Source organism: Rhinolophus hipposideros (assembly GCF_964194185.1).
Source record: "Rhinolophus hipposideros genome assembly, chromosome: 24".
Lineage (NCBI taxonomy): Eukaryota > Metazoa > Chordata > Mammalia > Chiroptera > Rhinolophidae > Rhinolophus > Rhinolophus hipposideros.
The window spans coordinates 27,774,929-27,788,780 of record NC_138070.1 but is presented as its reverse complement, the minus strand read 5'-3'; the positions used below and the strand labels follow the sequence as shown (position 1 = coordinate 27,788,780).

Genomic DNA, 13,852 nt, shown 5'->3' with positions numbered 1-13,852 from the left:
CGTCCAGCCTAAATAAACGGGCTCCACTCCATCTGTTTGCCCAGATTTTCCCTTTGCCCATGGAGAAAACCACTCATCCTCCCCCTTGACCAGCTTAGCCTTCCTGGTAACCCTCGAGCCCCCTCCATGCCTGTCTTGCCCTTAGACCAAGTGCCCAATGGGCCCTGACTTGGCCGGTCCTGAGTACGACAGGACGACCTGAGGTGGAATCCTAAGTTCTGGTGTCACAGCTGCTGTCAGCAGTCCCTTGGATTGAGGTGCATCCCTTCACCAGGAGGAACTTTCTCTCTAATGAAAATGATGGAGAAAATAAAGGGCAATATTCTGTGTCCATCATATCTGCTCTCCTGCTTTTATCTTTGCTGATAGGCATGTGTAGGAAAGACCTGGTTTTAGTGTCCAAGGATCTGGGTTGACCATCCAGGTTAAACCCCTGAAATAATCTTTTTGAGCCGTAGTAGCCTCACCTCTGTGATGGAGATAATACTAAAAACTTGGTTGTTTTCAGGATCATGTTAGAATATGGGAGTAAACATCTTTTAAAATGTAAAATTCTGTTTGATACCAGTGCTGAAAATTATGGGTGGGAATCCAGTGAAACTAAAATAAATTGGTTAACCCAGTAACCCGCCACCCCAGGGTCTTGGAGAGTGAGGCATCAAAGCCTGTCATGTAAGCTGGCAGTAGTGGGAGCTGGGGTAAATAGCAAGACGTAGGATGTCAGATATTTTCCATATTCTTCTTGAGTGGGGTTATCCTGTGCCACATTGGTACCAAACACATTTGACCCTGTTGAGAGTGTTTTAGTTGAAGGCAGGGCAGGAACTTGCCCTCTCTCTGAGCTGTAAAATCTGGGAAGGACCAGTCGGATGCACTGTGGCTCCCTGCCAAGCCTTGGTGGAAAGGGTCCAATCCATGCTTTTCTCCTGAGTAATCTGGGGGCTGTGGCTCTGTTTTCGTCACGCTGTTCTGGGACACTCAGGACTTGTAACATGCCTGGTGTGGTGGGAGTCAGCTGTAATCATCTCGTAGCAATGATATGAAACATGTGAAGCACTCTGTAAATAACGCTGAATGCTCATTTAAGAACTTTATTCTTTAAAGTGCTCTATGGAGATGGGCTTTTTATGCAGGAGTCCTAATCTCAATCGTAAAAACATTCTTTTGAATTGTGAGAGTTTATTCATTTCAGGGCACATAAGTGAGGAGGGTGAAATGCGGCTTGGGTTTTGGCAGGTTCTAAACACAGACAAAAGAGTTCTGAGCACACAATTACAATTTCGTTTAGTGCCATGCTGATTCTAAGATGGCACTGTTAGGAAGTTTTGGAAACCAAAAGGCATCTTCGGTCCATTGGATCAGTAGCTGTGAGGTGTTTTCATGGCAGAACACTATTTTAGATGATTATTGCTACCAAAAAAAAAAAAAAAAGAAAAAAAAGATTTCCCGCTTAGCCGGATGGAGGATGCAGTTGCAGAATAGGTAAAAAACTATTCTGTTAAAATCAAGAGCCAGATTCAGGGGACATCAATTTCTATGTATATCTCAGAATCTGATTATTGTGTCCCCTCCTCCCCATTTTCTCAGTTGCTTCATTGTACTTGGGGAAATTGCCAGATTCCTTCTTTTTGCTGCCTGTCTAAGCATTGGGAAATAAAATCATATTGTTTTAGTCTTTATATTTTACAAGACACTTTTCAGTTCAGGTTCAGTCACCAACAATCAATTTATTGAACACCTACTATGTATTAGGCTTTGGCACTTCACACATATTTAAATTAATTCTCACTGCAAAGCAGACAGAGAATCCTCGGTAAGGAAAGGATGCTCTATCTCAGTGACCTCTGAGGCCTGTCTCATGCACCTTTCCTGGTGCCGGGCTGCCAGAGAAAACACGTAGTCTGGAGTCATTTTAGCAGGGCACATTCATTCAAATATTTCCTCTTTCAGGCTATTTGCCCAATGTTTAGGGTGGGAGATTTGAACTGCTGTAAGGAAAGAGCAAGAAACTTTAGCTGCAGAACCCGTGGAGCAGTTCTGCTCTCTGGCTCAGATCCTGGAACGGAAGAGCCTTTCTGGGTTTCCCTGAACACCTGGAATTGATTTGGGCTTTGCTCCGACTTCGAAACATTTGCTGAGGTGGAGGATGGTGAATGGGGTAGGAAAGAAATAAATCCAGTGATTAAAAATAGCTTTTGCATGTCAGGTGCCTGAACGAATTTGGGAACATGCCTGCAATCCCTTTTGTCTGGCAGGTCTGAACTCCGGCGCTGCCGAATTACAACCGCTTTCATTTGTTTTTCCTGCTCCCCTACCATGTAATGGTCAAGGGCTCATTGGAACCATGTGTGAGCCTGGTGAGTCACCAAACCCTCAGGACTTCAGTGGGAATAATGTGTTAAAACTTCTTTTGGGGGATGGGGCAGGGGGTGGATGAAGGGAAGAATGGAGAGGACTGAAGTCACTTCCTACAGATGTTCACTGCGCTCAGCCCCACGTGCAGCCTCTTTCCCAGGCCTGGCTGCAGGGCCTGAGGCTGGCTTCCCAGGGCAGTTTGCAGCATGCTTTGCTTCCCAGAGGACCATCGCTTTTGTCCCAGGGCAGCTTCCCTCTGAGAAGAGGTATCTACCTTCGAGTTAGCACATTGTACTCAAGCAGTGTGCATTCCCCAGACGCAGTGTGCATTGGTGGCAGAACTGATATTCTGTGATTGGAGACTGCCTTGTATTTTTGGTCATTCAGGTCACTGGAGGGTTAATTGGGGATTTTCTTCTGTGCAGCTCCTTTCTCCCTTCTTTGGGGTGGTTTTCTATTGGCTGGTGACTTCGAGGGGGGTAGGTATTAAGAGAAGGCAGAAGCCCAGTTGCATGTTTCCCTAACTGAAAGTAGTCTGTTTTAGGGCTCATGGCGTCCCATTATTTGGGGGCAATGATGGACTGTTTGGTTGGCCCAGTGAGGGCACTGAGCCATTTCTTGCTTAGTTTTTGCTGGAGCCAAGAGTCCTGCTTATCCCTCATTGTTCTGTCACATAATTAGCTTTATGAAAATGGAGCTGAGGGCCTGAGGAGGGACACTGATTTCCCTTCGTTGCATTAACCTCAGCCAGAAGCTTTTGGATTATACTAGCTCCCTCAGCTGGAAGTCCTGCCTGCCAAGTTTCTAGGGCCTGTAACAGGATTTGGAATCAGGAGTATAGGAGAAAGAGGACCCTTACATGTCCCTTCATTCCTAGTTCCAGTCCACCCTTCCATGAGTGAGAGATAGGGCAATAGAGACAATTTTTGAGATTCCCTTTCACATTCTCCTGAGATACTGGTATCTTTATTGTGTAAGTCCTCTTAGAGACTGATATCAACTTTGCAGGGACAGTCAACTCCTGAGTCAAAGTTACCAGTCACTGGCCACAGCCCTTTTTCTGTTTTTTTTTTTTTTTTTTTCTATTGATCTGAAGGATGAAGGAGTAAAGCCTCCTTCTGTCCTACACTGGGACTTGTTCTAGGCAGTTTGGCAACCGCCCTTTGGGTTCTTGCCAGAATCCCAGCCTTTTCTTTCCCTCCTTGTTACAGTTGTAAGTTCCTGAGGACATGAACAGTTAGGAAGAAATGTCACTGCGTTCTTCTGCTTGTAGGATGTGGGGTCAAAGGGACTGGGTTACCACCCTGACTTGAAATCATCTCTCTCTGATCCAACTTTACCATTTTCCACATCATGATCATGTTGCTTTAAAAGAAGTTTTGTGGTTCAAGTGGGCCAACAAATGAAATATAGACATAGATTTAAGCACTGTGGAAAAGTAATCTGAAGGCTTATTTTCTTTTTCTATGAATTTATCTGTCTCCTGTAAGCTTTCATGTATATTATGATCCTCCTTTTTCTCAGAAATACCTCCAAGACAATAAATTATTTGTGAATGAAATGACATGTTGTCTGGGATTAGCTTTACAGTTCTTTAGTGTTTAGGGAGAAGGTGAATTAAAAGCTGGATATGTTGATAGATTTTGAATAGGGATTTATTATGTTATTCTCTCTACTTTGGTATGTGTTTGACAATAGCCATAATAAAACATTAAAAACCCTGTGAGAGATATAGGCATTATTTATTAACAGACCGCTTTTTAGCAATGCATTGATTAAGTGAGTTATCCAGTGTAATCATATTAGTGGCAAAACTGAGATGAGAACCCATGGATTTTGACCAACAAACCAAGTCAAGCCCAGCACATGTCCCACCAAGTCTTTTTCCCTTGTCTTCAGAATCCTACCTTCCCATTTGCGACAGTTCTTTTCTCCTCTCCGCATGAAACAGAAGGTTTCTTCTTTCTTGGTTTCCTTTCACTTCAAGAAACATATTTCAGTAAGACTTTATGTAACTAATTAACCTTATATTATGTGAACAGTTTGCCCATCAAGGTGACTCAGGGGTGAACACAGACAGGGAAGGAAGCCAGATTGTCATTTAACCTGTGTCACTTTGTATGAAAGGAAGGAAGAAGCCTCACTACTCTTAGTCCCAAGAAAGGAAAAGACTACAGTTGATTCTGTAAATGGCTTTTAATTATGTCTATATGGGGCTAGCCATATAAAATTTTGGATTTCTTCGATCCAGGAGTGGTTTTAAGTTAATTATTTTCTTCAAACGTATCTGATTTTCAAAGAAGACACAGAAGTCCGATTTTCTCTCTTGCAGCTGTAAACATTTTAGTTTTCTTGGATATCTGATCGATTCCTATTTGCAGCAGCGGAGTAGAGTAGAAAGACCTTGGACTTGAGTTGAAAGATTGGGTTCCAGCCCTGGCTGGGCCTTCCCAGCTCTGTGACCCTAGGCCAAACTCTTGATTTCTTGGAGTCTCAGCTTCCTCATCTATAAAATGAGGATCTTGTAATACCTTCCCAGGCCCTTCAGAAGTTTCATGTTATGAGGATATTGTGGCATAGTATACTGGAAAGATCTTGGTGGACTGTAAGGCGGTTTTCAGATGAAAGGCACATTATTTATCCTTCTTTCTTTCATGCTGCCACTGATTGGGACAGTACCGACCATACACCGTAATCCTGTAGGGTTTGGCCAACTCAGTAGTTGCATGCACCTTAGATCTCTAGTCCTTGGCTGTACCCCTCATTGCCTCATTCTCGGATCCCAGATGCTCCCGTCTTTTCTGTCATTTATTTGAGAATGGGGAGAAGAGAAACATCTCAGGTCAGTAAGGCCATGTGTTTTGAGCTTCTCCCGGAACAAACACCACTGCAGGCTTAGATTCTGTGGAACACTATTGATGTGAGTCATTCAGTTTCAAAAAACTCAAAAGAAGGGTAGGAAAAGTCACATGAAACGTCCCTGACGGTTTCTTGGACATTGAACAGCCCTCAACTTTGCGTTACATAAAAGTGAATTGAAACCTTTGTTCTACATTTGACTTAAAACATCCATGGAGTGTATAAGTTGTTGTTCGGCGTTAGGCCACAGTGAAAAATGAGCAGATGTTTCCCTGCGTTCAAAATGCCATGGGCTCATCATACGCCTACTGATTTAAGGAAAGCTACCTGCTCATTTCCGCCTCGACACTGCAGTCTTGGTAAGGCAGAGTTTGGGACTGTTACTTATTCACCAGCTTCTGTACAACTCCTCAGAAACTTCGGGTGATTCTTGTAAATACAAACTTAGATTTAGGATCCTGAGGAATAATAAGTGGGCAAGAAATCTAATACATTTTAGGTTTTCAGTTTCTGGTGCACTGTGTTTAGAGTTTCACTGTATTGGCGTAATATATATCCAAATCAGGTTTTCAGCATTTTGAGACAAATGTGTCACTTAAATTTAAAATATTGCAATTACAATGATTAGCATAAAGGCAACTTTAGTACTTGTCCATAGAATACAATTAGTTGATGTCTGTGGAGGCATTGATGGATTTGTAGATGCTGTTCCTAAAATTAGAAATATTTGGTACCTAATGCGAAAGTATTGTAATAGACAATGAGATACAGTATGGTTAAGAATAACAGACAGCTGCTTGGTCTAACCCATCTCAGCTTCTTTCTCCATCTGTGGAATGATTTCATTATTGTTGGTGATCAGTGTAATTAACAGAACTGTCATAATCAAACAAAGGGAATTTTTGCATTCGTATTTTATATGATAAGAGTTTAATATTTTATATTAATATACACTTTTGAATGTGATTTTTTATCATCACTTAAATGCAGTGTCACTGCTAGTGAAAAAGACAATCTGACTAATTGTTCACCCACTTACAGAAGAGTTTTGATTTTTTTTTTTTAAACCAAAATTCCACACTGTATAAAAATAGTAGATAAAGCTCTGGCTTTCCTTTATGAATCCTTTGGGTCCTAGGGCAATGATATGCCTTTTCCTGAGCTCAAGTCCAAATGCAGGTGTCCCAAAGTGTATGGGGGTAGTAGCTTCTACCATCTGCGCTGTGAGCACTTTTTCAAGAGATCCAGGACTTTGAGTCCTCAGTCAGCGGCAGAGCCGATGGGTACTGTGCAGCTGTAGCTGACGGCTTTGGACCAGGTTTTTGAAGATGGCATTGAGGTGGACAGGCAAAAGTAATTCCAGCTGTTTCCCTTGGAGAGAATCAGTGAGAACCTGGAAATGCCAGCTCCCTGAGAGGAAGCAGAAACCTTTGTGGAGAGCTGTCAGCCCAGCGGTCCTGTCCAGCCAGATTAGGTGGAGTTATGGGAAGCAGACTCCAGGAAACCTCTTTCTCAGGCTTTCTGCTGTCATCCTTGGCCTTCCTATCACCCTGAAATCAGACTGCCCAAGCTGTCCTGCTTAGAAGATGCCTGGGGCCTCCTAAGCCAATCTCATCCTTCAGTTCCAATTTGCAGCAGAATCACTGCTTGTCCATTTGGCCTGGCTTATATATTCCCCATGTGTTGTCCTGGCCAATTTCCGCCATCAGTAAAGTCCTTTTCATCGAGTCGTAAATCTAATAGAGGGAACAAACACACAAAACAAAATCCACACAGTTTAAGTTCATGAATTTGTGTTGGATGGGAGGGAAGGGAAGGAAAATTGATTCAAATTTGGAAAACATTTAATTTCACTAGACATTTGTTGATTGACTTGTGTGTTTCGCCCTGTGCTAGGAGCTAGGGAGGCTGCAGTTGTCCCTTCTTTCAGAAGCAGTACTCTTGGGTTAAACAGTCTCTTTTTATAATGTAAAGCTGACTTCCACTGTAAGGGGAGACTTTCTGGACCTGCCGCTTAGCTGTCCTTGGGTGTGTAGAGTGGGGACTAAAGGGGGAGGGCATTGATGTCTGTCCTAGTGACTCATTTGATGATTACTCCATTGTTTGAAGGGCCGAATGTTACATAATCAACACTTTATCCCCTCCCTCTATCATTCCCCCCTAACAATCTGGGATTTTCCATCATTTTGTCAACCTTCCTGGAGGCATGTTGATTTTTCCACTAGATTTTTTTGGGTATGTCCCAGGGCAACCCAAAGTCTCCACTCCCTAGAACTTCAGATTCCTGCTCATTGGCAGGGCCTGGGAGAGCAGCTGCAGTGGACCCTTCTGCACTTCCAGAGCAGAGGCTGGATTCTGAGCAGTTTTCTGACAGCATCGCTCATAGCAAACCGGAGGGAAAGTGCTGCCTGCCCTTCTTTCTTGTAATGTAATTTCCATTCATTTTGACTTTCAGAAGCAATGTATTTGCTCCTTTATTCAGAGGTCACCGATTGTCATCTTTTCCCTCATGTGTTTCCATTTTATTCAGCCAATAACACATTACGTATGTCCATGGAATTTTTGGCTAGTCAGGGTTTAGAGGTGGCTAGTTGAGGAACTTCTACCAGAACCACGCCTGGAACTCAGCCATTTTATAATTCAGTTTCACATTATACACTATAGATACCAGGTGAGGCAGAGGGCTTCTGGAAATGACTGTGGTAAAGTATATCACTGCCTGAAGGTCATAGGATGGCTAGAAGGAATTCTCAGGTTATTTCTTTGCTTATTAGTTTTTTGTGGGAAATTATGCCTGAGGTGAATTCAGAAGGTTTTGAACTTGAGCCATATTTATGTATCTTAGTTTTGAACATGGTCTGCAAGTATAAGCAGAATTGGACATGGCAGAGATAAAGATACATATAGGTGCAGCAAGGATGACACATTTATGAATCTGCAGATTTTGATACCTCATCCTTTTTCACTCCCTACATAAAGCAAGTTTTATATATACTACTTCCTATATGCACTTCAAATTTCTTTACTTATACTATCTGCATTGCCACCTGCCTAGTCAAAGCCACCATCATTTTTCACTGCAACTCATGCAACACTTTTTTAACAGGCCTACCCACATCCATTCATAGTTACCTCCTGAACAGAGCAGCTAAGGTGATCCTTTTTTATTACCCGCCGCCCTTTATTTTACTGTTGTAAAATAAACAACAAGATTTACCATCTTAACCATTTTTAAGTGTACAGTTATATGGTATTAAATACATCCATAATTTCTACAACCATTACCACTATCCATCTCCAGAACCCTTTTCATCTTGTAAAACTGAAACTCTCCCCATTAAACACCAACCACCCATTCCCTTCCTTCCTCCAGGCCCTGACAACTATCATTCTATTTTCTACGTCTATGAATTTGACTATTCTAAGTACTTCATATAATTTGTCTTTTTGTGACTTGCTTATTTCACTTAGCAAAATGTGAAGGCTCATCCATGTTATAGTATATGTCAGAATTCCCTTCCTTTTTAAGGCTGAGTAATCCTGCATTGTATGTATATACTACATTTTGTTTATCCATTCATCTGTTGACGGACACTTGGGTTGCCTCCACATTTTATATATTATGAATAGAGCTGCTGTGAACATAGGCGTGCAAATATCGCTTCAAGACCCTACTTTCAACTCTTTGGGGTATATAGAGAACTCCTAAAACTCAACACCAACAAAAAGCAAACAAACAACTCAATTAAGAAATGAGCAACTACTTGAATAGACATTTCTCCAAAGATAGACAAATGGCTAATATGCTCATGGAAAGATGTTCAACATCATTAATAATTAGAGAAATAGAAATCAAAAGTATAATATGACACCAGTTCATATCCATTAGGATGGCTACTATCCAAAAAAAACCCCCAAACCAGAATGTAACAAGTATTGACAAGGATGTGGAACGCTTGTGCACTGTTGGTGGGAATATGGACTCATGCAGCCACTTTGAGGAAAACAGTATGGCAGTTTAAAAAAAAAAAAAATTGAAAATAGAATTGCCATAAGGTGATCTTCTTAAAACAAAATGTAGTCCTGTCATTCCTCTGCATAAAATTCTCAATGACTCTCTATTCTACTTAGGTAAAAATTATAAATTTCTTAATATATTCCTTGTGTACCTTTTCAACCTTATGTCAAGCAGCTGTCCTCCTGTCATGTCACTCTGCTTCCGTTGCACTGATCTTTTTGATACTAAAACAGGCCGTTTCTCCTCCTCCCCCATCACATGACCTTCATTTATGCTTTTCCCTTTATCTAGGATCATGGTCCTCTAACTTTAGTGATCATCAGGGTACCTGGATTCTGTGTTACAAACACAGATATCTGAGCTTTTCCTCCACCTCCCGCCACCCCAGAGGTTCTGACTCAGGAGGTGTGGAGAGGGGCTCAGAACTTGCATTTCCATCAATTTCCAGGTCATGCTGATGCAGCAGACCTGAGGGCCACACTTTGAGAACCACTGGTGTAGAGTATTTTTCTTTTTTAAACTCTATGTATCTTTTAAATCTCAAGTTAAACACCTCTCTTCTAAGGGAGGCCTTCTCTGATTTCTCCAGACTAGCAGCAATTCCTGTTATATGGTAACATTTCATCTTTCTTTTTTCCTGAGAAGCCCTCATTGACAGTTTTGAACGCTTAATTGTGTAAATTGTTTTTTAATGACCGTATCTTCTGCCAGAATCTAATATCCAGCTCCAGGAGGGTAGGGGTCATTTCTGTCTTGTCACTTCTGTCTTTAATTCCTTGCATGTGGCAAGTGCTACATAATTATTTGTTGAATGAATGAATTTTTTTTTTTAGTAATTGGAAGTATGTAGTAACATTAATACTCTCAGTGAATGTGAAGGATAAATAGAAACTATGAAAAAAATTACAGAAATATACAGAAAGAATGAACATATTTTGTTTGTCAGGAATGTAGGACAGCCTAGGCAAGTGTCAGGTTTTTTTTTAAGGGGCCTAACACACTGTGGAAAGCCCCCCAAATTTACCTGCCCTGCTGAGGTTGTCAGTACAGTTATTTCTCAGCTTGCCTTCTTCAGATCATTTATGTCCTATTATATTTTATGGGTGGTTGATTACCTATTTATTTTTTAATTGAGATATAATTGACATGTAACATTAATTTTGGGTGTACAACATAATGATGTGATATTTGTATGTATCGCAGAATGATCCATCACCTATTTATTTTTTGTTATCCATTTGTTTTATCCTCACAGATATGGAATGTGCAGATGTCCCACTGTTAACTCCAAGTAGCAAAGAAATGATGTCTCAAGCATTGAAAGCTACTTTCAGTGGTTTCTCGAAAGAGCAGCAAAGACTGGGAATTCCAAAAGGTATGTTTTGTCCCTGGGAAAGAGAAGGTAGGATCAGACATTTCGGTAAGGTTGGTTTTCTCACCTATAGTGTGAGGTAGACGTCAGTCCTAACCAAACTTCAGTCAGCAGCTACAGGTCATTGCAAATGTCTTTTAGAGCGATTGTAGACACGTGCTAATTCTTCTCCATCTCCCAGGTCCATCACTGCCACACTGGTCTTAGGGCAGTGGTTCCCAAACTTGTTTACGCATTAGATTTGGGATCTTCAAAAAATTCCTTAGCTTAGGCCACGTCCCAGACCAGTTAAGTCACAATTGCTGGTAACAGTATCTTTGAAGCTCCTCAGGTGATTCCAAACTATAGACAATTTGGAAGAAACATGCTCTTAGAATCATTTGGGGCTACCATTGGATGAACTCAGTGAGCTCCATTTCTTGGAATTTACTGATTGCTCTTTTTTCCATGTACTTTGGTGAAATGTGTTTATTCTTGGGTGTTCTCTCAGAGGGTTTATTCAGGAATGTAAGGGGACCAGAGTTGTCAGACAGGAGAAATGGAGAACACTTAAGCTTTCACCAAGCGATATTTCCTGAATAGCTGAGAGCAGGAAGAACACTGTGCTATTGAGTAAGAGTAATGCTGTCTTGGAGCAGCCACGAGAGGCTTCTAACCCTGTCAGAACCAAGCCTCAGATAGAGCCTGTGAATGTATGTACACACCTTTTCCCAAGTACACTTCTCTACCGCAAACCTCCGCGGACAGCAATACCCAACATCCTTTTAGGGTCACAAGGCAGGATAAAAGGAATTCTGACCAACATCTCACAAAGTCACCTGCTAGATTGAAGGGGGTACCTCTGAGAGCAAGTGTGATATGGGCACCACAACCTGCCATCATTGGAGCTTTTTAATTGTCGTGGCCGGTGTAGCCATGTTAAACCTCAGCCATGCATGAAGTATGTCATGTCTGTTCTATGGTGCTAGTCAGCGCAGGGCCTGTGACACATACGTACTTGGCAGGGTATCTGGTATAATACAGGCACCTAATAAGTATGTTGTTTTCACTGCATACTATTTGACTCACTTACTATTACTAATTGCTATGATTATTACCAACCATAATTAGCTATGATAAAAATAGAGAGTAATGGTCTCAAGTAGATTATAAGAATTAAGCAAGAACTGAGTGCAATCTCCAGAACGCACTTGACTTTGTTATTATTGCTGTTAAAGAAGTCATTTGTTTCTTATCCTAGGCTTAATGGAAATAAGGCAGTGAGAGAGAAGGTTCATGAAATCTTTGAGTGGCGGGTGGAGAATACTCATGTGTTACTCTTTGGCTGATGATAGTGGTCTCCTAGCTGGCAAGAGACAGAAGGTGGGGATGTTGAACGTGGGGAGGAGGAAGATGCCGTACGACATGCATTTACAGGCTAGTGCTTCCCAATTCTGTAAGTCAGAGAACGTCCTCAACTAAGTTCAAATCCTTTAGTGTCCTCTCTGAGGCTCGGGTAAGAAGTCAGAGCCTGACCTACTGGATCTTCATTTGATCTCTTCCCTCAGACCCCCGGCAGTGGACGGAAACCCATGTTCGGGATTGGGTGATGTGGGCTGTGAATGAGTTCAGCCTGAAGGGTGTGGACTTCCAGAAGTTCTGTATGAACGGAGCAGCTCTCTGTGCACTGGGGAAAGACTGCTTTCTCGAGCTGGCCCCAGACTTCGTTGGGGACATCTTGTGGGAACATCTTGAGATCCTGCAGAAAGGTAAATGTGTGGGGATAGAGTGAGGTGGAAGCTGTGTGGGGTAGCTGCCACAGTAGGTAGGGGAGTGTACCTGATGGTGGGATGTCAATGCCATCGTCTGGGGCTGTCCTATCATAGCATAGGTTGTCTAACGGGACATGTCAGTACAGTGCCTGGCATACAGCAGTTGTTCACTAAATGTTAGTTTCTTCTTCTCCTATGCATTGAAGGTTCAGATTTTAATCTTTAGCAAAATTCTACTCCTGAAGCTTCTTGGTGCACAGAATTCTAATCCCAGCCCTCTCTTAGAGTCACACACTGTCACAACGAGCAGTGCCTACAGCCAGCTCGAAGAAAATTTTTTTTTTCCTGGCAATCTTAAGGCACACTCCCTTGATCCACGGCAGCGTGGTACCTGGCCATTTCTACCAGGAAGCTTAGTTTCTCAGAGCTTATTAATAAGACAGGCTTCTCAACCTACTGACTGGATTGGAATTGCAATAGTGTGGTGGTGTACCTTTTTCATGTGGAGCAGAAACTGGGGTTATGTCAGGACGCTATGTTGCAACCTTGTAATGACATGGCCTCCCCTACCAGCCTCTTCCAACCTTTTTGGACCAAGTGACTCATGTACCACAGTCCTGGCTGAGTATAGAAACAGCAGCAGGCGGCAAACTTGGGTGTTTTTGCACTTATTTTTCTGAATTTCTTCTTAAAATAAATTGCAGTTACCAGCAGTCAGCAGTGCCCTCCAGCTGACTGTAAGCCTAGAAGCCTGTTGCCCTCTCTGACCCAGGCCCACCCTTTCTCTGTGGTCACCAGCTCCAACCCTTGGCGCAGACGCTGGGGGCAGGGAGCAAGGCTCAGGATTAGCATTTTTATTCCATATAATACCTTCCTTTGTTTAAGGATATTTTCCACTCTGTAGTGCTCAAGGGGGGCCCAAATTAGATTCCTCTGGGCACAGAAGTATTATCTTTCTTCCTTCTCTTCGGCTTCTGCTGAAAAATAAATAAATAAACACAGTCAAGAACTAGGTGACTTTTGCTGTGGCTGCTCTGGCCAGGGACCATGGGGCAGTTTACAGGGTTCTCCGAAGCGCCCACTACACTGTTCCCTGTGTAACTGCACAGACACCCACTCATATGTGTTGGCATGAGCAGCCGGTGTACAGAGGGAAAAGATATGGCAGGTTCGTAACAGGTCTGATGTGATGGTTGGCTGATAAACACAACAGTGGATCCTACCAGGCCATGTAACCCAAATATCTTCTCCTAATACACTGTTGCCCTCTATTTATCACCATGGTGTGGCTGGGGATTCTGGAGCGTCTAAGCTCGTCTCTGATCATGCTTATAATTAATATCTATATAGCATCTCCTTGTTTTCAAAGTGCTTTAAAATTCATTTTCTTTTTGGATTCTCACAAGAGCCTGTGAGACAGGCAGCACATGTTCTACTAGTGTCCCCGTATGTAAAGTGAGGACAGCTTAGGTGGTTTCCTCAACATCACTCATTTCC

At 42.3% G+C, this 13,852-nt stretch overlaps 1 protein-coding gene across 2 annotated transcripts in view; it reads left to right on the top strand.

The window, feature by feature from the left end:
* ETS1 (ETS proto-oncogene 1, transcription factor) overlaps window positions 1-13,852 on the top strand; it is a 120,463-nt gene that overhangs the window by 80,059 nt on the left and 26,552 nt on the right. For both annotated transcript variants that reach the window (XM_081037656.1, XM_081037655.1), the window contains 2 exons: window positions 10,488-10,607; window positions 12,152-12,352. In XM_081037656.1, the coding sequence (XP_080893782.1) occupies window positions 10,488-10,607; window positions 12,152-12,352 (321 nt within the window). The remainder of the gene's footprint in view (window positions 1-10,487; window positions 10,608-12,151; window positions 12,353-13,852) is intronic.